Source organism: Bos indicus x Bos taurus, chromosome 27 (genome assembly GCF_003369695.1).
Source record: "Bos indicus x Bos taurus breed Angus x Brahman F1 hybrid chromosome 27, Bos_hybrid_MaternalHap_v2.0, whole genome shotgun sequence".
Classification (NCBI taxonomy): Eukaryota; Metazoa; Chordata; class Mammalia; order Artiodactyla; family Bovidae; genus Bos; species Bos indicus x Bos taurus.
Window position 1 is genome coordinate 23,211,316 of NC_040102.1, and position 25,343 is coordinate 23,236,658.

Here is a 25,343-nt window from a genome sequence, read left to right on the forward strand (position 1 = left end):
ACTATAAAGCTCAGCACCGGAGATCGGGGTCGGAGGGGAGGTCTGGGAATGAGGGGTGTCAGTACGTGCTTCTTTTCCTGCCTCTTCTGTTGAGGCAGCACAGAGTTTCCTTATTCCAGACCTTGAGGACACATCCCTTGAGAATGCCTCCAGCCTGCTGGGCAAGATACATAGCAATGACTAAGTGGTGAGATAGTCAAGAGACTCTAGACTTTTATCTGAGAGAGGACACCTGGGCTGGAACGATCCAGAGAAAATCTGGGGAAACAGAAAGCTGTGAAAACTGGAATGGAAGATCTGACACATTTCTAGGCAAGGACAGTGGTGTTGGCAAAGTTAGGCTTTGTGGGAACGCACAAGACACGGTGATGCAATGGTGTGGCCTGGCCAGCTGGAACACAGAGTTTGTGTTTGGAAGGAGAGAAGATAGGAAAAAATGGGATGAGTCCAGACTCTAGCAGGCCTCAGAGAGTGATTTTAGTTTTCACTAAGAATAGTAAATCTTTTCAAATTAATCAGTGGTATTACCCCAGCTGCAAAAATCTAGACATCCTCATTCTTAACTCTTTATTAAGTAGTTTGGAAAAAGGAGGCAGAACCTTTTTTTTTTTTTTTTTAAATGATGCACTCAGTTCAGTTCAGTTCAGTTCAGTCACTCAGTCGTGTCCGACTCTTTGTGACCCCATGAATCGCAGCACTCCAGGCCTCCCTGTCTATCACCAACTCCTGGAGTTCACTCAGACTCACATCCATCGAGTCAGTGATGCCATCCAGCCATCCTCCTTCTCCTCCCCTTCTCCATCTCCCCTTCTCCTCCTGCCCCCAATCCCTCCCAGCATCAGAGTCTTCTCCAATGAGTCAACTCTTTGCATGAGGTAGCCACAGTACTGGAGTTTCAGCTTCAGCATCATTCCTTCCAAAGAAATCCCAGGGCTGATCTCCTTCAGAATGGACTGGTTGGATTTCCTTGCAGTCCAAGGGACTCTCAAGAGTCTTCTCCAACACCACAGTTCAAAACCATCAATTCTTCAGCACTCAGCTTTCTTCACAGTCCAGCTCTCACATCCATACAACCCATTAGATTACAGCTATAGTCAACACTGATCAAGGACTTTTAATATGTATACATCACAAGGAATTCAGTGATGAGTTTAGAGAAAAGTCAGAAGATTTTGGTTTTTGTTTTGGTGATACACTTTTAAAACTTGAGTTCTACTTTATTATAATTCACCATGCTCATGATAATAAGTAACGAGTGATACCATTAAGATAAAAAGGAGGTAACATGAATTTAGGGAACTAAAGAAAATCAGTTCAGTTCAGTCTCTCAGTCATGTCCAACTCTTTGCGACCCCATGGACTGCAGCATGCCAGGCTTCCCTGTCCATCACCAACTCCAGGAGCCTACTCAAATTCATGTCCATCACATTGGCAATGCCATCCAACCGTCTCATCCTCTGTCGTCCCCTTCTCCTCCCACCTTCGATCTTTCCCAACATCAGGGTCTTTTCCAGTTAGTCGGTTCTTCTCATCAGGTGGCCAAAGTATTGGAGTTTCAGCTTTAGCATCAGTCCTTACAATGAATATTCAAGACTTATTTCCTTTAGGATTGACTGGTTGGATCTCCTTGCAGTCAAACAGACTCTCAAGAGTCTTCTCCAACACCGCAGCTCGAAAGCATCAATTCTTCAGTGCTCAGCTTTCTTTACAGTGTCTTTGCACAAGATTTTAGGGGCTTCCCTGGGGACTCATCGGTAAAGAATCTGCCTGCCAATGCAAGAGATGCAGGTTCGATTCCTGGGTTGAGAAGATCCCCTGGAGAAGGAAGTGGCACCCCACTCCAGTATTCTTGCCTGGGAAATCCCATGGACAGAGGAGCCTGGTGGGTTACAGTCCATGGGGTTGCAAAGAGTTGGACACGACTGAGTAACTAAACAACAACAACAAAGGTTTTGGAGCAAGTCATCCTCCTACAAAATGCTAACCATTTCTTAAAAAATAGCTAGATAAAAGGAGGCTTATTTTAAAACAATTATATTTTACACTTAAATGACAAAATTCCCTGGTCTTTTTCCTGCCACCATCCATCCTTTGCTTTTCTTTAAATATTTCAGGTTTGGATGTGCTTGTATCACCAGTGATCTATGGTCTTGGTGGCAGAAATGAACCTTTTATTGTGCACGAAATTCCAAAGGCAAAAAAAATACTTCTATGTCCTTTCATTTTTTTTTTCAATTTCCAACTTCAGATATTATTGCTGCCTATGTTACTTTATTTGTAAGTAACAAATAGCAAGAAATGTGCAAATAATGAAAGTTGTTTAATTTAGAGGCTAATTAAACACTTATGAAATAGTGTTTTACCTTTTTTCTCCATGTAGATTGTTGTTTTTGTCTAATGTTTAATTGCTAAGTTGTATCCCACTCTTTTGCCACTCCCTGACAGGTAGCCAACTAGGCTCTTCTGTCCTTGGGATTTCCCAGGCAAGAGTACTGAAGTGGGTTGCCATTTTCTTCTCCAGGGAATCTTCCTGACCCAGGAATCAAACCCAAGTCTCTTATGCCTCCTGCATTGGCACGCAGATTCTTTACCATTGAGCCACCAGGGAACCCCTCTCCATGTACATACAAGGAAGCTAAATTACCACCCCTTGAAATACCCAAGCAGTTATTTTCTCTAGGTATATTATACATACATTTAGAGTAGGGTTTCCCAAACTATTTATGGTGACCAATTTTTTTTAATCTCTTCTGGACGTATACCATTTTAAAATGAAAAAGAGAGCACTGAAAAAATAAAATTGAGGGAAAAACAGAAAAAAAAATAGAAGGCAAAGTGTGTTATCGTCAGATTCAACAGACATAGAATTACTCTGTCAAACTATTATACTCTGCTATGCTGTTCAGTTGCTAACTCGTATCTGACTCTTTTACGACCCACCAGGCTCCTCTGTCTATGGGATTTCTCAAGCAAGAATACTGGAGTGGGCTGCTATTTCCTTCTCCATGGGATCTTCCTGACCTAGGGATTGAACCCACATCTCCTGCTTGGCAGGCAGATTCTTTACCACTGAGACTCCTGGGAAGCCCACCTAACACTTTTTTTGTTGTTATTCAGTCACTCAGTCACGTCCGACTCTTTGCATCCCCATGGACTGCAACACGCCAGGCTTCCTTGCCGTTCACCAGCTCCCAGAGCTTACTCAAACTCATGTCCATTGAGTTGGTGATGCCATCCAACCATCTCATCCTCTGTCGTCCCCTTCTCCTGCCTTCAATCTTTCCCAGCATCCTGATCTTTTCTAATGAGTCAGCTCTTCGCATCAGGTGGTCATAGTATTGGAGCTTCAGCCTCAGCATCATTCCTTCCAGTGAATATTCAGAATTGATTTAGAGGTTTCTAAATGCTTCCTCTATTTCTGTGCTCATCTCCAGACAGCTGTCTGTCCATTCTACATTCCCACCAGCAATGTATAAGAATTCCAGTTGCCTCACATCCTCTCCAATATAGTTCTTGGTATGGTTTGTCTTTTTAATTTTAGTAAGTAGTGGTATTTCAATACAGAGAAGGTGATGGCACCCCACTCCAGTACTCTTGCCTGGAAAATCCCATGGACGGAGGAGCCCGGTAGGCTGCAGTCCATGGGGTCGCTCAGAATCGGACACGACTGAGCAACTTCACTTTCACTTTTCACCTTCATGCATTGGAGAAGGAGACGGCAACCCACTCCAGTATTCTTGCCTGGAGAATCCCAGGGACAGGGGAGCCTGGTGGGCTGCTGTCTATGGGGTCGCACAGAGTTGGACACGACTGAAGTGGTATTTCAATATGCTTTTAATTTTCATTTCCCTAATGAGGCCAATCATCTTTTACTGTACTTACTGGTCATTCATACATCTTCTTTTATGAAGATTCTTTGCCCCACTGTTAAAGCCTGGTTATTTGCCTTTGTGTTACTGAATCATAAGAGTCTTCATACATTCCAAATACAAGTTGTTGATGATGTATGCTTTACAAATATTTCTTCCCAGCCAGTAGTTTGTCTTTTCCTCTTCTTCACAGTCCTTTTAAAAGAACAGAGGTTTTTGTTCTGTTTTGTTCTCTCTCTCTTTCCTTTTTTTATGATTCATGTTTATCAAGGCCTAGGAAAGCTTTACTTAACTTAAAGTCACAAAATTTCTCCTGTGAGTCTTAAGAGTTTTACATTTAGGTTTCTGGTTCATGGTCCATTTAGACTTAATGCTTAAAGTGTGAGGTCAGTGTGGAGATTCATTTTTCCCAAATGGTTACCCAATTATCCCAGCAACATTTGAAAATAATTATCCTACCCCATTGGCTTACCTTGGCATCTTTATCAAAAATCAACTGAACGTGTAGTAAAGTATGGACCTATTTTGGGAATTTTTATTTTGTTCCATTGGCCTGTACATCTATCCTTATATCAGTATCATCCTTCCTTGAATTGATTACTGAAGATTTATAGTAAATCTTCAAATCAGGTAGTGTAAATCATCTAAAAATTGCTCTTCTTTTTAAAAGTCTTTTAGGTTCATTTGGTTGTTTGTATTTTCAAATACATTTTAGAATCAACTTGTCAAGTTTTTTCTAAAAAACCTTATGGAATTTTCATTGTTTCCATGTTGAATCTGTGCATCATTAAGGGGAGATTATTATGGGGAAAACCCTAACAATTTTGAGTTTTCAAATCCATGAACATGGTATATGTCTCTATTTATTTCGGTCATTAGTTTCTCTTAGCAGTTTCTTATAGCATTTAATGTATATGTTTTTGTCTACATATTTGTTAAATCTGTCTCTAAGTAGTTTGTATCTTTTAATCATAAGTGGCATTTATTTTAATTACAATCATTAATTGCTAGTATAGGGAAATACAACTGATTATTTTATGTTGACCTTGAATCTTGTGACCTCATTAAACTTAATTTTTATTTCTAGTTAACCCAAATAGATGTTAATCAATTTTATTGATTATTTTCAAAGAAATAGATTTGATCTTCTCTATCATTTGTCCATTTTCAATTTCCATGATTTCTGTCTTATCTTTATTATTTCCTTTCTTCTTCTTTCTTCTTCTTCTTTCTGACACTAATTTAGTCCCCCTACTGACACATAACTCTTTTGGGGATTTCATCCAGTGCCCCAGATTACCTGAGGACTCCTCATGCCAACTGGTGGGAACAGAAGTAATCCTAGGCTTCAGTGAAAGTGAAAGGGGCTTCTCTTGTGGCTCAGCTGGTAAAGAATTTGCCTGCAGTGTGGGAGACGTGGGTTTGATCCCTGGGTTGAGAAGATCGCTTGGAGAAAGGAAACACTCCCCACTCCAGTATTCTGGCCTGGAGAATTCTATGGGCTGTACAGGTGCAGAGAGTCAGACACGACTCAGCGACTTTTACTTTCACTTTGTGAGCTCCAGGAAGTTATCTGCCTCCTGACCTCCAATACCTCTTTCCCTGGCTTTGGAGAGTTCCTTCTTACACCTGTGCCAATTAGCATTCAGTCAAGCGTTTGGGGAGACCCCTCTGCAGACCCCCTAAGCTCACTATGCCACTCCTCTGTCCTGCTTCAGTCCCCACAAACTCTGATCCCTTTCCCCTCAAGACTGTCAGGTTGTGTGTGGCTTTCCTATTTCTACTCCGTGACCCAGAAACTTCTCCCAGGCAATAGTACACCTCATCTATTTGGGGCAATGGTATAGCTCATCTATTTGTTTTTTTGACCTTTTAGAGATTACAGTCCTGCATTACCTATTTTACATTTTCTGGAAAACACTGTTTTGTATTCGTGTGTGTGTGTGTGTATGTGTGTGTATGAGAGAGAGAGAGAGTGAGAAGAGAAAGAGCAGGATCCTTTCATGGACAAAAGCTAAGTCAACCTGTAAAAGAGTTTTTTCACAAAAACATCCCAGCCTTTTAGTATTGGCACTGTTTCAGGTCTTATCACAATATAAAACATTTATTGGAAGGGTGTAATCAATAGGTTACATTAACATAGACAAATATTTGGATTCCTATTTGGTCTGACTTTGAAATTATTCCTGAGTGTATATGCTTGAGTATACCATTCAGCTATCATCCAGAATTACTTTTGGTTTATTATTAGTGTAGCATGTTATTTGAAGTTATTGTTAATTGTTATAATCCAAAGGATAATCATACCTGGCATTCCTTACTGAGACTTGTGGCAGTGGACATACATAAAGGTAAAATAAACAATTTTAATATATTATTTGCTTTTCAGAAGGAAGCCTTATAATTCAGAATTGGTGAGAGGTTATTTCTTTTTGATCCAGATCTCAATAAGATTATCCATAAAATAGCTGGTATGAATTGAAATAAATATAATTTAAAAGCAATCCATAGTAGTCATAATAAACTTTAAACCTGAATAAGCAGAGAAATTACATGACCATAATTCTGTGTCATATGCTGCTGCTGCTGCTGCTGCTAAGTCGCTTCAGTCTGTCCGACTCTGTGCGATCCCACAGACGGCAGCCCACCAGGCTCCCCCGTCCCTGGGATTCTCCAGGCAAGAACACTGCAGTGGGTTGCATGAAAGTGAAAAGTGAAAGTGAAGTCGCTCAGTCCTGCCGACTCTTAGCGACCCCATGGACTGAAGCCCACCAGGCTCCTCCGTCCATGGGATTTTCCAGGCAAGAGTACTGGAGTGGGTTGCCATTGCCTTCTCCGGTCATAATGTTAAACTCCTTTAATTAATAAAATACTGGAATTTTACATTGTGAAGAATAAAGGATAGGAAACTAAAAGAATAAAAGGAAGAATTTAAAATTAAAAGAAAGTGAAGACTAAGAAAAAGGAGATCACTTCCTTCTAAAGTTTTTACTGTATCCATAATTTATTTTACCATTAGATAGCCTATTATTTTATAAGAAAGAAAGAAAGTTTATATTTATAGGAAAATATAAATTATATATGCATTATTTTCTTTAGCATTAGTATTGGTGAGGTATCCATGTATGTTTTTCTATAGAAATTTAAAATATTTTAACTTTCTGAAATCATAAAATTTGAAATTATTATATTAAAAAATTCTGGGAGCACCATTACTTTCTCTTTTCATTCTCTATCATTTTTTATTATCTCTTTGCCAAAAATGTCAGTATAGAAAATAAGTCAACTACAGAAAATGAGAAAGAAATAATTGAGACAGGAGTAAAACAAGATAAATGAACAATTCCAAAGAAATATATTCAAAGCCACTTGAAAATAGCTTGAGGAAAGGATTAAAAATGGTCCATTAATTTATTAATAGTTAAGATTCTGTTGAGGTATTTTTCAGAAAGGGAATGAGGCCATCTAGCCCAGTAGAATTATTTTCCTTTTTTGTTTCACTTGAATAGAAGAGGCCCCATCCTGTATGATTCTGATATTCACCATTTCCATCTTCCCCTCTGGGCCAGAATTAGCGATCTAGTCAATCCCATCTTTAGCAGTTGTGAGAATGCTGTCTCAAAGTCACAGAGCTATCAAGAAGCAGGACTGAAATAAAGCCTGCTTCTGTCTAAGTCTGTTTTGGCTGCTTTAACATAATACCATAGACTGAGTGGCTTACAAACAACAGAAATTTATTTCTCACAGTCTGGAGCTAGCAAGTCTGAGATCAAGGTGCTGGCTGATTCAGTGTCTGAGGGCTGAATTCCCAGTTCATAGACACTGTCTTCTTGCTGAACCCTCACATGGCAGAAATGGCAGAGGAGCTCTTTGAGGTCTCTTTTTTAAGGGCACTAATCCCATTCATAAGGGCTTCACTCTCATGACCCCATCATCTTCTAAAAGCTCTTTCTCCTTACCATCAGAATTTGGGGGTAACACAAACATTCCATAGCAGTTTTTACAGGCGTGACTTCTCTCAGCCCAGGTGAACTTTGTTTCAGAAAGCATGAGATATCCATAGTTGAAAAGGAAATAAAAAATTGTTGCATCAATCAAGAAGAAAAGGAAGTCTTTTTCTCTCTTGTTATATTCGTTTCCTATTCTATTACACCCTTTCCTCTTTTATATTTATTCAATACTATGCCCCAAACAAGTTTTTACTCTGAAATATAGTGTGATTTTGGTATATATCATTAGTTTCAGAGAAGGTCTCTGAACTTTGATCATTAACTCCCATCAGTAAAACTTTCTTAGCATGGAACCCCAATATATACATTTATTTGTAAATTAGGTAATAAATCACTATACTTATATGCTTTGCACATTTGACAAAAGTAGAAATATTTAAAGAACTATATACATAGATATAGATTCTAAGATTTTCTTCCCTTTCTGAGGAGAGTCCTGTCTGCCAGGTGAGAGATCACCAAGAATATTGTCATTATGGTCTACTGGTCCATCAAGCATACATAGATACCTAATAGTGTAAACGACCTTGACTTGAGCCCTTTGAGAACATTAGAGTTTATCACAAAAGAGATGCTCAACCAAATTCAGTGTAACCCTTAGCATTCCAAAGTGTTAATAGCTCAATTGTGTCCAACTCTTTGCCACCCCATGGACTGTATAGCCTGCCAGGCTCCTCTGTCCATGGAATTCTCCAGGCAAGAATCCTGAAGTGGATTGCCATTCCCTTCTCCAGGGGATCTTCCCAACCCAGGGATCGAACTTGGGTCTCCCGCACTGCAGGCAGATTCTTTACCCTCTGAGCCACTAGGGAAGCTCCTTAGTGTGCCAAACGTAGAGGCAAATTAAGAAATAAAATTGCCATTTGCACCAAATGTAGTAGTAAATATACAAACGTAGTAAATGTAGTAAAGATGATCATATTAAATAAACAAAATTCAAAACGAAGCAGTCATTGGCAGCATGTAATCTACACGCTAGATGTTATTCACTGGAGTAAACAGAAAGCATTTACACGTTCTTCAGAGTTACAGAAGCTTCAGACTATGAATTCTCCTTGACATGGGCTTTTGGATACCTCCCTAATGGAAGAGAACTCCTTTGTGAAGTTGCAGCCCTGGAGACAGACTTATTTTGCCAGGGCAGACATTGTCATTCACTAAACCTGCTGTCCTATTGCAGGCACTGTCTCACTCACAGGGCTTAACCAAATGCAGTTTTAATAATGTCCTTCCTATACCAAAGACCTAGGTCCATGCATGGCAGTGACTCTTAATAAACATTCCATTTCCCATCATTGACATTATTTTGAAAGAATCTACCAGAACTTTGAAAGTGTTAGTCATTCAGTTGTGTTCAGCTCTTTTTGACCCCATGGACTATAGCTCGCCAGGCTCTTCTCTCCATGGAATTCTCCAGGGGAGAATACTGGAGTGGGTAGTCATTCCCTTCTCCAGGGGATCTTCCCAACTCAGGAATCGAACCCATGTCTCGTGCATTGGCAGGAAGATTCTTTTCCTTCTGAGCCAACTTTGAGTAGTCCTAAAAGGCTTAAGTAAGTTGCATCAGCAAGTGAGAGTAACCATAAGACCAAAGCAGATTTATGTTACACTGGCTCGGACAAGAAGGTATCCCTGCTGTTAGATCAAAGCACACAGACCTAGAAACACTATGAAATTAAAAGATTAATTTGCAATAAGAAGATGACATTTATAAATTAGATAAAATCTGTAATACATTGCCAGAGTGGGATGATTTGCTTAGATGGAAAATACCAGAGACATACATAAGCCAGAATCTCTAGCTTGGTATACTGACCAGAATCCCTGCTCTCCAGGGATCTAGACGAGTTTGCAAAGCTTCCTCAGGTCAGAGGGCAGCTCCACCAATGGCTGAAACTGGTCCTTTATCATAAAAAGCACGAGCTGGAAAGCAATCAGGGCATGATGTTGCTATTTTCACTGCTCTTACAATTCCCAGCAGGATCTTGAAAAACATCAAATGACTTCTCGTATTCCCACTCCTCCCATCTGCTAAGCTGAAACCAACACTAATTATCACATACTGTATTCACCTCTCACAATTACAGGAGACTTGGATTATCTCAAATTTGTAGAAATATAACTTGAGGAGTTATTCTATAAACAATAAATTCTGAAAGGCACTTTTTTGTTGTGGAACACTTCTGATGGCCAGTAAGTGCAGATAGGAAACAGAAATAAAAATATAATTTTAAATTGGTTGTGTATTAGAATGTGTTTGCACCATACCCATGGTATGTGGCCAAGTTTCTCCATAAGGACTTGAAATGACCTTACAATGAAATTTGGATTTAATGAGTTTTTAGAAATGAGGGGCCAAGTTGCCAGCCCTACTTTGGGCTATGGTAAAATCAGAAATTAAAGCCCATCTTGCTTGAAAACATTTAGCTGTGTCTCCTCTCTAGTAATCTCTCAGTAAAAGTTACATTATGGGAATTCCCTGGCGGTCCAGTGGTTAGGAATCCTCACTTCACTGTAGAGAGCACAGGTTCCATTCCTGAGGAGGAAACTATGGTATCGTATGCCATGCAGCATGGCCAGAAAAGAAAAAAGCAACCTTTATGTTGGTAATTTTCCTTTTAAAAAAACATAAAAATCTTTCAGATAGTTTAGGTCATTCTACCTAATGGAACTTGTACTTAGCATAAGAAGTACTTTTTCTAAGAAGCAATGTATCAAAACTGGGAGTATTGTCCTGGAAAGAGAGTGCTGCAAAGCAGGAGAGTCATTTGAGAACACTTTGGAGAAATGAGCAGAGTGCTCCATCATTTGACAATATGTGTTGACTAGCTCTTGGTTCTCTTGACTGATTGACCCTGATGTTCCGTAGGTGGCATCACCTCAAACATCTAAAACTCTGGCTTCTTCCTCCATACAGTGGGTCCAGTGGTAGTTTTAGTTGAATAAGATTATGGAGTTTTGATCCATAACTTAGCATCAACTGAGCCTAGATAGTTTTAATGAATCCATATCATCACTATTATTTGTTTCTGACCATTAAAATTGATTGGGAGGCTAATGAGTTTTGGACGCAGACAGCACTGGGTGTGAATCCTGGATCTGCCAGTTACTATCTGACCTTTCTCAAAACATTTCTCTCTGTGCTTCAGCTTCCTCATCAATAAAGAGGACAAAGTAACACTGATAGTAGTCTGTGTAACAGCAGTGGTCTATATACGTGGGTCTATAGCCAGTGCTAAGAGAGCCTGTGATACATCATAGGTACTCAGTAAATACTATGTGCTCTCTTTTGCTCCCCTTCCTTTCTGTGTTTGGGTAGAGAAGAGCTTTGTGCCTTTGTAGTCGGTCTCTTTGCATGACTCAGACTATCAGTTGTTGATATCTGTGCTAGAAATGACTGTACGTCCCTGACTCTGTCATAGTTCTAGAAATTTAGGTGAAGTCCGTGCCTAACAGGAGTGAGGAGTGCAGGCTACCTTTTCCTTCTCGGTGGTTCTTGGCACATGCTTCAATCATAGAACTAATCACACTATTTTGAAATCATTTGTGAGTCAGTGTGATTTTTTCCCTCCTCCAAGACACAGCCAGGGTCCCATTTATCTTCCGCTTCCCCATGCCTAGCACAGGGTGTGGTTCCCTGCTTATGCTATGGTTGCTTCATGCTGCTCCTCTGCAAAAAGTGTCCACGTAGACCTGTTCTGTTCCATCTGACCAGTAAACGAGTAAACTGGGTTCAAAGTGCCCAGGTTTCTTTGAAGGACACACACACACAGAGACTTTTGGTACTTTGTTTTAAAAGGGAACCAGACATTAGGCAGTCCAATTTTTTGAGATTTTTATGGAGAATATTCCCTTAGGATTGTCCCCCACAGGCACAGAAGTCTACATGCCTCAGCAGTTGGTACTGACTCCTCATCTATGCTCAGCCCAGTGATAAAGCAAAGTGGTATCTACCAAGGAGCACATTCTCAGTTTGAAGGGACTCAAGGGCATGAGCACTCTGGAAACAGTAAATTTAGGACACATGAGTTACTGATAAGCAGTAGTACTAGTATTAGTTGTAACTCGTGAGCATAACTACACTAATTTAATTCTCACCCTTTGTATAATTCAGTTGTCAAAGGTGATGGGAAAGAGGATGCACACTACAGAAATTTGGAGATTCAGGATCAGCACGGGTTGAAAATGATTTCATGTACAAAAATAATTACAATAATAATTAGCATTTGCATCATGCTTTGCGATTTACTAAGTTCTTTTACAGCATCTTGTAATTTTGAAAAGTTATAAATTAGCTCTTAGATACTATCTGATGCCAGTATTAAGCCTCCATGCCAAAGGCTGAAAGTTTTAAGATTGGATTTAGGGAACAGTGAAAAAAAGACAGGATTATTAACGCACTGAAAGGCCGAAAATTAGCCAAACTCATTGGCAGAGAAATAGATTTACTTGGCATTTTAGAAACTCAAAAACATATCTTGTAAAAGAAGCAGTTGGCTCATATTTTGATTTCATGCTGCTTGGCACTATTTATTTTTTAAGTTCTTTTGGGCAGAGTTTTTGATGTGCAATTACAATGATGAAGTTTGCTTAGTGGGAGCCAAAAGATTCACAAAACCAGGGGACATCTGATCCTTATTTAAGGGTAAAACCTAGAATTATCTGATGAAACCACTGGCTGTAAGTAGAAGCATAGTTAGAGGGGAAATACGAGGAGCTGATTAATATTTCGCTTTAAAACGCAGGTGTCTGTTTCCTAGAGGGAATCTAGATTGATCTGAAGAATGTTCGCTACAGCCCTAGCTCCTTCCCACAACCACAACTAAAGGCTGGACTTTCTGTCTCATAAACAGCCTAATGAAGAAACACACATGAGTTAATAAAACACAAATGTGAGTGAGAATTAGCCATGAAGATGGAAGACAGCCCCACCTGCCCACCCCTCCTCTCCCTCCGTCCCTTTTCTGCCTCCTGCCCGGCCTTTCCTTCAAAACACGCAAGGGTACCCGGCCTGCCAGGGCAGGGGGACACGTTATTGCCTAGACCAACAGCCGAGCTCTGCCAAGTCAGGTTACTGGATCACACAGGAAGCCAAAATCATCTAGACAGCCACGAAGGCAGCCCGAGAGCTGCGCGCGGGTGTCGCTGGCTCACTTGTAAGCCTTTCCAGATGTGGCAGCCGCGCGGACCTGGCGCGAGGCCAGGCGGCCGCCTGCAGTCGGCGCTCCCCGGGCCGCCGCGCGAGCCCAGCCGCAATGCCAGGCCCTTGAGGGCGCGGGGCTCGCGCGCGGCTCGCTCGCCCCCGGGCCCGGCGCGCACGCACCCCGGCCGCCTCGCACGGCGACCGCCCGCAGCCGGGGAGGGACCGCCGCAGGAGCGCGCCCCGCGGGAGGGTTGCCGCGCCGGGGGTGCGCTGAAGTCCGCTGCGGCCGCGGCGGATGGGGGACTCCGAGGCCCACGTGATGGCGCGGCCCCTGAGAGCCCCTCTCCGGAGGTCCTTCAGTGATCACATCCGAGACTCCACGGCCAGAGCCCTGGATGTCATTTGGAAAAACACCCGAGACAGGCGGCTGGCAGGTGAGAGGCGAAGAGGGGCGGGCGAGGACGAGAGGTCTGAAAAGGAAAACAATTAAATATACAGGCACAGTTATTAACTCGGATCATGCATGAGCTCATCAACGGGGTGAAGTTCGTCACTGTCATGGCAAGGATTTCAGTCTCCCTTGTTCTGAGGTTTAGCTTTTCCGGAGTGATTTTTTTTTTTTTTTTGAAACTCCAGTGCCTCTCTGGTTTCTGGTCTGATTATTTCTAGATAAGGTTTCATGAGAGGTTTTGTGGGTTGTGTTTTTTTTTTTTTTTTAACCTTGAAAACAAAAGCAAGGACCTTTCAAATGTCAGGAAATCAGTGGTGATGAACACCACCAGGCAAAAGCACCGAGGTCAGATGGGCCGGGGAGGGTCGGCTGTGGAGCTGGTCTGGTGAGGTGGCCTGGCCTATGCAGAGAGGGGCCTGGGAAGCTGGGTGGCAGGGCAGTCATCTATGCAGCCCAGTGAAAGCCTGCTGGTATTTCCTCTGGCAGTCTGGGGCTGCTCTGAGTTCCAAGAGGGTGTCAGATATGCTGGAGGCAGGCGTTTGAAATATAATAAAACATAAATACAGTGTGCAGTTCAAACGTTCTAGGGTTCATGTGACAGAGACAGAATGGCAGACTGTTTGAAAGGGTATGTTAAGGAAAAGGGAACCTCTGCCTGATTGTGGTGTTAAGAATATTCATAAATTGATGTAAAAAATAGCTTCTCACAATAAAAAACAAAACCTCTCTGCATCCAGGGAAGACGCACCAATAGTGTTTAATGGCTGCTTCTTGTTTGCTCTCCAAGTCTGTATACTTCTGCTGTTTGCATGGATGGGTCAAAGATTATGTTTTCTTAACCTTCTTGGTTAATCCAATTGTTTTTCCATAGAGTAAATGAAGTTCTCAATGGTTAAAAATATTGGATGTGGCCTCCAAGTGTCAATCCAGGTTTCTGTGCTATGTGTTCTTGATAAAAGGCCCTTTGACTTTGACCTAATTGTCCTGACATGACTTGAAGAGGTGAAAGTTAAGGTTTGTGATTGTGATAAAGCAGATTAAGAAGATAACCTGGCAGTTACTTATCATTGTAGGCTGTAAATTTGTCTCAAATGCCCACGAAAATCTTTCTCTCTGTTAAACTAAATAATGCTGCTCAGGACTGGAAAAGAGTAAACAATGTCAAGTCTACCATAAGGTAGTGAAGAAAGAGTAAACCATTTTAAATTTAATAATTTTATTGCGGCTTTAGAGTAAAATATGATACCTTGAAGAAATCCAACTTTATAGTAAGATTTTTTTAAAGTAGATTTATGTAATGATAATTTCCAGTTGGCCAAAAGAAGTTTAAGACATAAGATATGGGAGTGTAAAATTCATGACTCTATTGATTGGCTCTTTAAAAAAACAGTTCCTTCACTGTTGCTTTTCTTGACAAATCCTTTGTCCCAAGTGGAAAGATTTCACAAATCATGCCTTATTAAAAATAACACAAAAATATTTTGTTGTAGCTTGGTGCTCTAATTTGAAACTAGAGGTTGATTCATACAGTCTTGCTTCCCGGACCTCCTCTTGTATTTTCATAAATGAAGAGCTTTTGACAGCTGTTGGTCTCTTAGAATGAGGATATTATCCCTAGAAAGTTATTGTCTCTGCTTTGTCATTTGTCTGTTATATATTAATGGTCTGTATGGAGTCCAAAATATAGCACCTCATGAAGACCTCGTGGAGAAAAATAGTTACTTTTTACATGTGATAAAAATTAAACATTTCCCCAGCTCTAACAGCAAGTGGGACTTTAGCTTTAGGTCTACTGAAGGAAGAAATTCTTTATATTGTAAGGGTTCTCTAAGACAAATATGAACCTCTTTGGTAATTTACACAGTGGAATAGCCAGATATGATACTTGAACAAGAACAGACTTTGGCTACCATAGCTGACTGTGATTGCTGGGGACTTGGACTCTTTCTGTGTCCTCTCTCCTGCTTGGCTCATAGCTCAGTCAAGTGGAGACCTATTTGGTGCACATCCAGACCTCAGGACACTTCTATGCTTTCCCTCAAATGTCTCCTCTGCACCCCCGTCCCACTGGCCAAAGGCTAAATATTAGCTGTTAATTATCCACAAAAAGCCACTTCTCTAAACATCAAATCCAGTCTTTATTCTACATCACGCTACTTTGCCCTCTCTTGCAGAATGGAGGGCAGTAGAAAATCCAAACCGCCCACTTCTCTTATGTTGTGAAGTTAATGAGGTGACAGGTGAAACGTGTTTGGAAGCCTCTGGAGGGAAATAACTTCTGTTAATAGTACCTGGAATGTTATTTCCATGATGGTCGTTACCTTGATGACTTTCACCAAGTTTCTCAAACACTAATCTGAGATTTCAGTTTCTTTCAGAGGTTTCCCCTGACTGGAGTGTTTGGCCATGGGACAGAGTTTAAAGTTTCCTTGTTAGGTATCTTCTCTCTCAGTCAATGTAGGTCTCTGTTTTTCTCTCTCACACACACATACGCGCATGCATGCACAGACGCACTACATAACTTAGAAGCTCCTAGTTCTTCTACTCCAAATGGTGTTATATACGCAAACCATCATTTACCTCTCCTCCCCTTAACTCTCTTATGTATAAAACAAATTCCATCTGTTATTTTTAAGGATCCACAGGCTTACATAAACGAAAGAATTGTTGCTGGCTGCTAGTGAAAGACCGACAGGTCGTGAGGAAGGACAGAACAGACTGTCTTAATTGCATCCTCCTTTATATGTAATTGCTGGTTCTGCACAACCACAGCCCACAGGGCTTCTCTTACTCCTGTCCCCTCTGCAACCATTATTCTCAGTCTCTTTTCTTTCCTAAAAGCATAGGACGGCATTGTGTTTTCGGGGAATTAGAACTTTGAGGTTAACAGTGAGTGACAGATGGGGCTGACAGCCCTTCTCTGGACAAATTTGCATCGGTCTTACGTGTGTGCTGTGTCCTTGCCACTCTTCCCCTTAGGCTCAGTGACATCTTGGCTCTGGGGAGCATTTCATTCCTGAAAAACCTGTTGCCCCTTAATCCTTTCATGTAGGACTTCACATTTTTGTGCCAGTGGATCTCTTTAGCATTCTGGTGAAACCTCTGAACTCACTTCTCAGAATAATATTTTTAATATATAAATAAAATGTATAGAATTATAGCAGAAACCAATTAGAATGAAATATAGGGATCAAGGTGTTCAAACCCAAAATTTATAATATGGCACTATAACATGAATGAATTCTATAACAGGATAATGTGTTCAAAACAGGTGCTACGTCACTTCAGTCGTGTCCAACTCTTTGAGACCCTATGGGCTGTAGCCCACCAGGTTTCTCTGTCCATGGGATTCAACATAGGGAATTAAATACAAATTTGATGTTTTTAAAAGATGTGGGTGTGCAGTTTGTTACTGCAGCCATAATTAATAGCATTAAACTGAACAGCCATCCTTAATTCGTCTCCTTGTCACCAACCATCAGAGAGAGGAAATCCTGGGCAACAACATCCGTATCTAGGTGGCAACATGCAGATCTTCAGCTTTCCTGTTTAGTGGCTGAATGGGGCCAACAGCGTCGCATGAACATCTGTGGACAGAACTGCAGTCGTGTGTGATCTGGAGTGGATGTGACATCTGCCATAACTATCGAGGAAGGATGAGTGTAAATGATATTTTGTGATAACTGTAATGTGGTTTGGAAGAGTCTCACTTCCACTGGTGATGAAGTCACAGGGACACTAGTACCACTGGGTGTGGAATGGTGTCAATTTGTCAACATTCATAATTCAAAAAAATGCTACATCTCAATTACATTTAGTGACAATAAAAATGTTATTTCCCCCTCCAAGTTCATGGACACCTTGAATTCTCTCCAAAGACCCTAAATTAAAAATACCTGCTTAATGCTTACCATGGGTTTCAGATACTTTCAGTCAAAAATTCTTATTGCCTGAGATGCTAGGCTATCGTACATGAGATGGCTGGAATCCTTTGATGTATATTTCACAAAGATCCGCTAACAAGTTTAAACTGATGCACCAACAGGACGCCCTCTAAGGAAATTTAAAAAAAAATTAAGATGAAGACACAGAGAGACTGAAAGTAAGGCAAAATCCAGAGGACATATGTGAAGTATCTTTCATCAATTTGGAAAGTGGACTGAAGAAATTAACCAAAAAGCAATAAAATGTTAGCTCTTATTTGACCTGTAATAAGATAAGAACAGGGCTTCCCTGGTAGCTCAGTTGGTAAAGAATCCACCTGCAATGCAAGAGACCCTAGTTCGATTCCTGGGTTGGAAAGATCCCCTGGAGGAGGGCATGGCAACCCACTCCAGTATTCTTTCCTGCAGAATCCCAAGGACAGAGGAGCCTGGTAGGCTCAGTCCATGGGGTCCCCAGTCCATGGGGTTGCAAAGAGCCGGACACAACTGAGCAACTAAGCACACACACACAAAATAAGAACAATTTCTACAGTGTAAGACATACTGATTTTTAAAAGTATTCAGTCTATTCTTTTAGGGAAAGATGACATAAGGGGAAAAAACCTAAATACTGCAAACTGTTATGAACACATGTCACTAGTTCCATGGCTAAACATTAAAGAGAGGAGGAACCGAATTGCCTATGAAGAAATTAATAAAATTTAGACCAGTCTCAGTGAGATCCCCGGAGAAGGCAATGGCAAGCCACTCCAGTACTCTTGCCTAGAAAATCCCATGGATGGAGGAGCCTGGTGGGCTGCAGTCCATGGGTTCACTACAAGTTGGACTTGACTGAGCGACTTCACTTTCACTTTTCACTTTCATACAATGGAGAAGGCAATGGCAACCCACTCCAGTGTTCTTGCCCGGAGAATCCCAGGGATGGCAGAGCCTGGTGGGCTGCCGTCTATGGGGTCGCACAGAGTCGGACACGACTGAAGCGACTTAGCAGCAGCAGCAGCAGTGAGATTCAATAGGCATAGAATAAATGCTTCAGATATCTATGTTAGGTTAGAGTCCCCCTCCCCACCCCCGGGGATACTTTGTTGGATGTTCAGCATCTTCTATCTTTTGGAAAGTAGATTTTTACATTTCAGCTGACCAAGTCTCCACTTCACCAGTAAAAAAGAATGCTTGACACATGGTGCAGTATATTGGCTCTGAATTTGGTAGGGCATCAAGAATTCTGGCCCATTTCCCATGACAGGCAACCACAAACACTGACTCCTGTGAACTGTTTTCTACTCATTGGTTCACTGTGAAAAGCAAGTAAGGGCAAATAGAATGTCTTTTAACCAGGAGTGATGTATGCCTCAAACTATGCAGGCTCCTCCAGTAAACAAAGACTTCTCTAGAAGAATGCAGCACTATGGAACATTTCAAAGGGCCTGAGAGACAACCATTAATAGTGCTTCATGAGACACGGTCACCTTCTGAAGGGTGGATATGAGCGTGTATTAAATTAGATATTACTATTTCAGTTTAAAAAAAAAAAAAAGCATTCTGATGTTGAGACCAACTTGAATGAGAGGAAATATACAGTTACTGAGCGAGCTGGCTGTGCTATCAGACTGCCTGGGTAACTTTGGGCAAGTCTGTTCCTCACCAATTTAAAAAGGGATGAAAATAGTATCTATGCCATAAATTGTTTTAAGGATCATGTGAGTTACTACGCAAAGTCCTCAGAAAAGTCATTGGCATAAGTAAACCCTCTGTCAGCTTTTGGTTGGTATAACTTCCCGTTTCCTTGTGCTCTACTTGCAAGGAAGCTTCACCCCTATAGGGTGACACCTCAACTTTTGCCTAAGTCTTTTGGGCAAAAGGAGTTCATCAGTCCTAAGGAAATGAAAAGAAAATGTAACATTTGAATGGAACATGGGATGTACTTCTGTACCTGTGGTGCAAAACAAAGAAGACTCTAACGAAAGTGACTTTTACAGAACCTGGGTTGAAATCCAAAAAGAATTGATTAGAGAATAACTGTTTTCACACACTAGTCTTTGCATATGAGTTTGTCAGGCTAGATATATTATACAATATCTGAGAGTCTTCCCAAACGAGTTGGAACCTGCTTTGAAAATTGCTAGATAGTTGGAGCCAAACATGGGAAAGAGCAGCAGCACCAGCAGGCGAGATCCAAGCACGTGGGCCAGCTCTGAAGTAGGAAAAAGTATGCTCAACATCAAGGCTGCCACTTGAAAGGGATAGTTCTCACGCCTCCCTTTCTGTAGTGAAACTTCTGTAACTTTCTTCACCTAAAATAGTATGTCTCTCCAGAAAAGAATGGCATAAAATAGTATGTATGAACAGTCAGCACAGTTTGCCAAAGGTCATTATAATTACAATCATGAGATGTGTTCAAAGTCAGGGGCTTAATAGAAGGGTTATATTTGTGACTTCCCTAGCGGCTTCCCTGATGGCTCAATCTGTAAAGAGTCTGCCTGCAGTTCAGGAAACCTTGATTTGATCCCTGGGTTGGAAAGATTTCCTGGAGAAGGGAATGGCTACCCACTCCAGTATTCTTGCCTGGAGAATTCCATGGGCAGAGGAGCCTGGTGGGCTGTAGTCCATGGAGTTGCAAAGAGTCGGACACAACTGAGTGACTGTTTCATATTAGTGATAGGTCTGCCTAAGCATCAGAATCTGTATCAGGAAACCAAAACTGGATTTAAAAGAACATTCCACTGGAGGAGCTCTATTCTAGAGGAATGATTAAGGAGTAGATTGAAGTCAAGCTTGCCTTTTATGTGTTTTTCAATTTCTTGTTCCTGTCACTTAATAATAATAGGCCATTCTTGAAGAAAGAAGATATGCTGTTCACAAGGCATGTGTTGGGGCTATTTACTTGTAATGATGATGTGTTCATATTGATCCTTCTGTGCTCGTCCCACATTGCTTGTGAACAGCCACTGATATTTTTGAATCATTTTCCTGGAATTATTGATGAAGACCTAACCATGGAAAAAAACAAAGTTACTCATCCCTTTAATAATCAAACTAGCAACTACAGGACTACTGTTATATTCCTCAGGCAATCGTCAAAGACAAAGCAGCTAGTATGAACTAATTTTTTTTGTAATATGAACTAAATATGACACCCAGCCTGAGGTGGTTATTATCATTGGATGGATTCTTTATGACAAATAATATAATAACAATAACTAAGTTGTTATTTGAGTGTTTACCAAGTGCTTTAATCTTAAAAATGATCCTCAGAGGTATGTAGTACTATTTTTATTCCCATTTAAGCTAGGGTATTTTTGGCAGTACCTTAAAAATCCATTAATGAATGTCCATAGACAAAAATCAGAAACATCCAAATATGCCATCATCATTAATTAATATCACAAATATGTATTGAGAATCTATCATATGCAAAATGTTGTGCTAAGCACCAGATAACTAACAAGACAGACACAGTCCTTAACCACCAGCCATGAACATCACATCTGAATTCTACCTTTGAATTTAAGAGGGACCTGGCATGGGCAACATGAACCCCATTTTCTTAAGGAAGAACTGTGCAATGTCTCTTGACATTGCTGCTAAGTCACTTCAGTCGTGTCCGATTCTGTGCGACCCCATAGATGGCAGCCCACCAGGCTCCCGCATCCCTGGGATGCTCCAGGCAAGAACACGGGAGTGGGTTGCCATTTCCTTCTCCAATGCATGAAAGTGAAAAGTGAAAGTGAAGTCGCTCAGTGATATCCGACCCTCAGCAACCCCATGGACTGCAGCCTTCCAGGCTCCTCCATCCATGGGATTTTCCAGGCAAGAGTACTGGAGTGGGGTGCCATTGCCTTCTCCACTCTTGACATTGAGAGAGGTCTAAAACTCATCACTGATTTGATCTTTAAACCAATGACTCTCAAGGGGATGAGAAAAGACACACTTGGAAGGGGCAGTATTGGAAAGAGCACATGTAGTTTTTAAAGATACACACGATCCGTTTATTGTTTCCATAGTGTAAACTGCATCCTCCAAAATGCTGAAGATAGAGAAATCATGCACAGGTGGGAGGGATGGAACATGAGCATAAAGGTTGAGAAACATCAGTTTAAACTGATCCGTGCATCCCAGCGAGCCCAACTCCTCTCATGAGCAGAGTAACCTATAAATGTAAATCAGTAAATCAGGCCATCAGTGGACAACCCGATGGAGCAAGGGGAGACCCTCTCTGCAGAGGATCGGACAAATTAGTGCATCTTCCCTGATGAACTAGCCGTTCTCTTCATGGAACAAAGACTCAATACCTCCAAAGTGCTATGAGATCATAGCTTTAACCATTTCTTTAAGATGAGATACTGACTTTTTTACAAAGTTGAAATGTACTAAAGTTGAAAATATGTCACTATCTAAAACAGGGTGCTTTTGACTGATTCAGAATTCAGAATGAACTAAACTTGGAGATTGTGTTTTAAATATTTTAGTTTATTGATGAGATTGATCTCAGATCTCAACATACATGGGCTATAGACTTAAAATTGATTTTTCAAAATCTTTTGTTATTTCACAGAATTTCTCATGGAACCAAACTGGAAGTAAGGACATTTTTTCTTCCCATAATAACTTTAAAAGAGATATTCCTATTTTGGATTTTTAAAAGAAAAGAAAGATAATGATGGATGAGTTATATTAAAATATGACATAATTATTACACCTCAAAAATACAGCATAATTATTATATTCTTAAATGTTTACCAGTCACCAAGGTTGTATCACACTCTGAACAGAAAAATACTTGAGGTAATAGAATTTGAGGGTCAAGTATGTAATCATGGGGGCTTCCCTATTGGCTCAAACAGTAAAGAATCCACCTGCAGTACCGGAGACCCAGGTTTGATCCCTGAATCGGGAAGATCCCCTGGAGAAGGGAATGGGTACCTGCTCCAGTATTCTTTCCTGGAGAATTCCATGGACAGAAGAGCCTGGTGGGCTACAGTTCATAGGATCACAAAGAGTCATATACAATTGAACAACTCACACACACACATACACACACATAATTATAGTGAAGCAATTCTGTATTCTCATATATATATAATGAGCTCAAAAAATTCTAGTTCATTTCAGATCAGTGACATTCTAGATTGCTTTCAGTAATTTTAAAATTAGAGAAACAATAATTTGAACATTAGTTATCTATCAAATGCAGAGTTTAAATCAGTGAGAAAATTACCAAAGAAGGTATGACTTTGAATTAATACTGCTTTTAACAGCCTCCACATTTTAATTAGAGCATATTTTGAGTACTGAAAGTAAGTTCACCTATCATGGCCTCATTTTCTCTTAGAAGTGACTTCTCTAATATATTCCAAAGAATCCAGCTAATTGTGGCATCTTAGTATTTCCAGGTAGAGAAGCCAAAGGATGAAAGAAAGCAAGAAAGTTTTTAAAGCTGAACATTTTGTTTTCAAATAAGGGGTCTTGGAGAAAATGTGAGATGTGGCTCGGATGCTGTACAACCAAGAAGGCAGACAGAGCATCCACTGAAGCAGAGAGTTTTTGCATTGCATGGGCATAACCTTGTACTAGCTACTAATTAGCTAATATTGGTTGTGCACTGACTGTAATGCTGCTGCTACTGCTGCTAAGTCACTTCAGTCATGTCTGACTCTGTGCGACCCCATAGACGGCAGCCCACCAGGCTCCCCCATCCCTGGGATTCTCCAGGCAAGAACACTGGAGTGAGTTACCATTTCCTTCTCCAATGCATGAAAGTCAAAAGTGAAAGTGAAGTCGCTCAGTCGTGTCCAACTCTTGGTGACCCCATGGACTGAAGCCTACTAGGCTCCTCCATCCATGGGATTTTCCAGGCAAGAGTACTGGAGTGGGGTACCATTGCCTTCTCCAGACTGTAATGCTAGCTGCTAGAAAATATACAGCGTAAAGTAAAAACTGTCCCTAGACTTCCATAGATTCTGGTTGGCAGGAAAAAAAAGTAACCTACAGAGAAAACTAGCCTCTAGGGCATGGTTTGACAGATCCCATAAGGCACTTGCTGAGCCAATCAGTATCTGTCCTTCCCCCTTGCTTCCCTCCTTTTCTCTTCCCTCATTTCTTCTTTCCCTCCCTCTTTCCCTTTCTTCTTCCTCCCCTTCCTCCCTCTTTCTCTCTCCTGTCTATCTACAGTAGGAACTGACTACTGACCCAAGTACCTTATAACAAAAGGATGTCCAGACTATTTCATTACTGGTTTTTCTGTACTTTGGTAGAGTCATGCTCATTTGTATCCCAATAAACATGATTTATAAGTGAAAATTGCTTTGAGATAACTAGCTTTTCAACTCATAAATGATCACTTTTCCATTATTGCACATGGAAATGAAAACATTTGAATCATTGCAGAGAAGAGCCTCTATGTCACTATGGGGATGTGACAGCAGTGATGTGTGTGTGTGTGTGTGCGCGCGCGTACGTGCATTCACACGCATGCATGTGTGCTCAGAGGATGATAAATACAGGGGTTTCACATTGAAAATTTTTTTTCACAATAGCATTGATATGTTCAGCCAGATAAGTTATACGGGTGTTCCTCAACACTGGAAAAAAACCCTCACACTAGTAACTGAATGGATTCATCTGTTTGCTTCCTCCAAAGAATAAAAATAAGAACGTAAAGTATCCCAGGACAATTTTGCCCCAGTATAGGCTGGAAGCAGTAAGGTTTGCCCTTTTTTGAGACAGTCATTGACCCACATCTTGCATTCAGTATAACACAAATGTATTCCCAGTCGAAAGTTCAGTAAGGGCTTGAGAGTAGCAACCAAGAGGTGGAGAGAACAGAGGCTGTTTTTATGATTTGCCAAGATATCCAGTCTCCTCTTTATTTGATTAGTAAAAATATCTTTGTGTTGAATTCAGTGTCAGTTTTGATCCTGTACTGCAAGTATCTCCAATCAGTAAATTATTTCAGTCAAGAACTGAAACACTATTAATGAAAAACTAATTAACAACCTCTCAACAACAGAAATCACCAGGACATAGCAAAAAACACAGCATATTTTGCCGGCTGAAATCTTGCTTGGTCATCTCTAAGTATCCTGACACCACAAATCACTTTTCTCTCTGTGTCTCTTTAAGAGATTTATTATTAGTATGAACACATCTAGGCAGTTGTGTACATACATACACGCACACTCAGCACACACACGTACATCCCTCAGGAAGCCAAGACTTCAGGGAACCTCTCTTCAAAAACAGACTAAGGCTCTCTGATTTACAGGATGATGCTGTAAAAGTCACAACGTAGCATCTGGTTGTTGACAGCCTGGAGTAGGGGCAGAGATTCAGCTCCTTTAATGATGTCTAGACTTTGTTTTATCTTGTAGAATTTTGGTGACATATTTAGTTTTTTGCAGACAACTTTCAAATCACTGACTCAGCATTCGGTGTGGTTCCGTTTATCATGAGCCATCATCTCTAATCTGGTTTTGAATAGCAGGATGTTGTAGGTCCAGATTGAAGTGTGACCTCTGAATGTTTTCCATTCATGCTTGATTACTATATCCTAGAGGTCTAGACAGTGTTATTGGTTTCTCACCAACATAAACATCTGGCAAAAAAAAAAAAGAGAGCTAAACTGGATGAGTAAGGACATTCCTCATATACCTTTACGATATGCTATATTTAAAATAAAACTTTTGAAAATGAAGCCCATCTCAGGTTGTAAAGGATGCCATCACACATATTGTTTTTCACCTCAGATGAGTCAGTCTTTGGACTATAATTTTTCACCGATGAAAACAAGTTTGAGCATGTACTTTCAGACTGCAATAGGAACATCTCTCCTTTGTGCTATTACAAGAAGCTAGAATTTCATTTAGTGAATTCCAGCCAAATGAAATGAGCACATGCACACTGACTCATGTGTGGCTCTGGGTGAAC

The 25,343-nt window shown here is 40.8% G+C and overlaps 1 protein-coding gene across 4 annotated transcripts in view; it reads left to right on the plus strand.

The window, feature by feature from the left end:
* Window positions 1–25,343, plus strand: part of DLC1 (DLC1 Rho GTPase activating protein) — a 521,689-nt gene that overhangs the window by 327,657 nt on the left and 168,689 nt on the right. The window contains exon 1 of one of the 4 annotated variants that reach the window (XM_027530245.1): window positions 13,215–13,456. The exons of the other annotated variants lie outside the window; for them this stretch is intronic. Coding sequence (XP_027386046.1) covers window positions 13,318–13,456 — 139 coding nt within the window. The 5' untranslated portion in view covers window positions 13,215–13,317. Of the gene's footprint in view, window positions 1–13,214; window positions 13,457–25,343 lie in introns of those variants that run through there. 4 annotated transcript variants of the gene reach the window in all.